The 3,504-nt window shown below is 58.9% G+C and overlaps 1 protein-coding gene across 1 annotated transcript; it reads right to left on the bottom strand.

Annotated features, from left to right (window-relative positions):
- Positions 1–1,031: 1,031 nt before the first annotated feature.
- On the bottom strand, positions 1,032–3,504 carry CMTM5 (CKLF like MARVEL transmembrane domain containing 5). Its single transcript, XM_080808639.1, has 5 exons — positions 3,150–3,504; positions 2,252–2,404; positions 1,703–1,795; positions 1,413–1,497; positions 1,032–1,313 (listed from the first exon to the last, which is right to left on the bottom strand). Exons 1-5 carry the CDS (start codon positions 3,273–3,275, stop codon positions 1,300–1,302), a joined length of 471 nt encoding a protein of 156 aa, XP_080664765.1. The 5' UTR covers positions 3,276–3,504; the 3' UTR covers positions 1,032–1,299.

The following is a 3,504-nucleotide window of genomic DNA, read 5'->3' as shown; positions in this document are numbered from 1 at the left end:
AAAAAAGGAAGATATTCAGAGCAGGAGCAAACCAGCATTAGAGGGATAGCAAGCCAGCTTGTATGAGCTGCTGAGTTAGGCCATGTGGGTGGGCAGGGACATCCCTAGTACCCTGGCTGTCATGGGCCAGGCAGGGCTGATTCCTGGGCTGTAGCAGCGTCTGTTCTCCAAAAAGCCCCAAGCCCAACCCTCCCCTAGCATTCGCTGTGGGCAGTCATGACCATCCTTCACTAGCCTGTCTCCTTCCCTGGCTGTGAGTGCCCAAGAACAGGCCCTCCTGTCACCTGTGAATCCCCCGGGGCCCAGCACAGGGTCTACAGGCAGGAGATGCTCAGGAAATGTTTGCTTGCTGGCAAGCTGGGAGAGCGGATCTGCTGGTGGAGGGAGCTGGAGATGAGGCTGGGCCATTTATTTTCTGAGCTACCGGGAGCTCAGTACCATATCCTGATCACCTGAATAAGTGTTAGGCAAGCTAGGTTCTTGTCCCAGCTCTGTCACAAGTGAAGAAGTCATTTCCTGTAACTGGGCTTGTTTCCTCTTATGTGAAATGAGGGCATTGGACCTGCTGATATCTAAGAGCTCTTCCAGAGCCAGCATCTAGAGGGGGTTTGCCCTCATCTGGTGCCACGGGCTGCCCTCTCTCCTGTGGCCTTCGGGCCAAGTCCTCCCCACACCACAAGGGGGAGCTCTAAACACGCCCCAGGCAAGCACCTGGTTCCAAACCCCTAAGAAACCTGCGTGCACAGGTGCGGCTGGTGGGCACTCACATGGAGAAGGCTTGAGCCTTCTCAGACACAGGACTCTGGGAGCCCAGCCAGCAGGCCCACCACAAAGCAGCCTGGCACACAGAGATCGTGGAGAGGAAGTGTGGTGTGGAAGGAAGTCTTCAGCACCTTCAGTCCAGTCCCACTTCCTCATGGCTCAGACCTGGTTGCAGAGAAGGGACCATGACCTGCTCCAGGCAGCTTTTTTGTGACTACTCCCTGGCTTTCCTGATCTGCCTAATTCCTGGGGAAGAAAAAGACACCAGTAGGATTCGAATCTTTTAATTTGGGAATAATCAGCTTCTTCCTGCTCTCCCTCCCCAAAACACCCCCTTCCCGGTAGAGCTTCATCGGGAGCCAGATCTCGGAGCACTGAGCCCCACAGACAAGTCCCTGGTGACTTCTCAGGCCAGACTCCATCCCTGTAGGCCTGGCTGGGGGACATTAGGCTGCAGGCTAGGGAATCCAAAGGAAATGTGTCTGGGCTGCTCTGTTCCTTTTGTCTGGTTGGGCCCTGGAGCCAGTTAGCTCAGGGTCACTGCTGGTCCTCTGTGAATATGGAGCCAGGAAGGGAAGGCATGTCAGGATCGGGTAACTGGGGCACAGGGTGGTGGGGGCACGTCCTTTCCCCATGGCACAGACACTCACCCTGGGTGGTCCTGGGAGCCATCTCAGTCCGGTAGATCTTGAAAGCATCGTAGGCAAAGACAGAAACCAGGATGATGCCAAACACCTGTGGGAGTAGGTGTGTAGGAGCTGGGATGACATGAAGAATGCCGCTGGCTATCACGTACAAGGGAGAGAGAGGTGGGCAGGACGGGGCACTGTGTGAACCAGAGCCCAGGGCCCCAGCTTGGGCGTGTGGGGAGGCACCAAGGGTGTGCAAACACCAGCCAGGGGTCCCAAGGGTCTGGGGAGCTCTGTAGAGCCAGACTCACAAAAGCAGCAATGGCAGCTCCATCCCGGGAGGTCACAGCTGCAAAGGAGACCACCAGGAAGATGATGATGGCACTGACACAGCGGAGGAAGTCCTGGGGGATGGGGGGAGGGGGGAGCAGGGTCAAAGGGAAGTCGGAGGGCAAGAGAACATCATCCTGAGGTTTTCCAGGCCAGTCAGTGACTTCACCCTCAAGTACTGTGAATCTCTACATGGAGAGACCCCTGGGCACGATATGAAGCACTTGCAAGAGATACAGAGAGCGCAAATGAGCCAGGGAAGGGATGCAGGTGAATGCAGAGGGGCCAGGACTAGGAGCCAGGACCCTGGGTGGGGGGAGGTGGGCAGGGCTGGGGCAGGCCGACGAGGGGGGCCAGGGCAGGGCCGGGGCTGGGGTGGGAGCTTCAGTGAGCGGGAGAGCAGCTCCAAGTGATTGTGTAGGAGCTGGGCCCCGTACTGACCCAGGGAAAGGAGAGAGGCTGGGAGGGAAAAGGGAAATTTCACCTTCAAGAAGTAAGGGACCAGAATGTGGTGGGGCAGAGTCCCTCACCAGACAGGGCCAGTTCAGCCGATCGAAGCGCAGGTAGTACTGGGTGGCGTAGAGGAAGAGGAAGGCGAGCGTGATGAAGAACTCCAGCAGCGCTGCGGCCATGTAGGCGGAGATGGAGGCCGTGAAGCAGATGAAGATGACGAAGGTCAGGGCCTGCAGGACCTGGGGTGTGAAGCTTGCCAGGAAGGGGACACAGGCCTAACCAGATTTTTTTGCCTTCCCCTCCTCGGAAACTCCCTCAGGCCGCCCCCAACACCCGTCCTTGCCGGTCTCCCCACCCCTGGTAGCGGGAGCCACACTCCAGGGTGCTGGCCCCTCGAGGGCAATCTCCAGCTTCCCAGCTCCCCCTGCCCAGGACCCCAGCAGTTTGACTAAGCTGCACCCCTCCAGGGGGCACCATTCTATGGAACCCACAGAAGAGGTGTCCTGCTGAAAGCCCAGGGTACAGGGTGCACACCAGCCTGTCCGGTTCCACACCAAGAGACAAGATTTAGAAGGCAGTAGTTCCACAGTGGACTCTAAGGGTCCCTTCAGCTCTGGCGATGTCGCTGACACATACACATGGACTTAGGTTGACACTCAGGTCTTGCTAAGGGACTGGGGAAGATCCTGTCCCGAGAACAGGTGTTCACGGGGAGCAGACACATAAAGTAGTCTTGTTCTAACTTCAGTTCTTCCTGCAGCTGCTGAAGCTGCTGTAAGGGCCTTCAGAGGGAGAGGCAGCCAGAGGGTGGATGGAGAAGGAGGGCAGGGTAGCTGGGCCAGGAGCGGTGTCCAGAGAGCCCCGGAAAGGAGACTGCCTAAGGGGTGAGCCCAGTGGGGGCACTGAGCAGGGAGAGGGGGGAGTGAGATCATACTGGGAGAGATGGAGGCACCAGGTCGGGGAGGTGGCTGTTACCAGCTCGGTTTCCAGCAGGATGCCTTTGAAGGAGGAGAGGAAAGTCTTGTCCACAGCGAAGCCCTGGAGCCCCGCAGCTGCCCCCTCCGCGGGGAGCCCATCCCGGCGATCCCGAGCACTGAGCATCTCCGTGGGGCCCGCCAGGCACAGCCCCCACTGCCACGGCCTGAGAAGGGAACTGGGAAGGCAGAAATGGGGAGAGATGGGGAAGCAAACAGGAGCAGGGAGGCACTCGGAGAAACCTGCAAGAGAAGCAGGGAGGTCGGCCAAGGGGCCGCCAAGGAGGCTCGCCCAGCCAGATGGGCCTTCTCCCAGCTGCCCAGAGTGCCCCTGCTGGTGCCTGCACCGCCCCCCC

The sequence above is a fragment of the Martes martes genome, assembly GCF_963455335.1.
Source record: "Martes martes genome assembly, chromosome: 7".
NCBI classification, from domain to species: domain Eukaryota; kingdom Metazoa; phylum Chordata; class Mammalia; order Carnivora; family Mustelidae; genus Martes; species Martes martes.
This window is presented reverse-complemented; position numbering and strand designations above follow the sequence as displayed.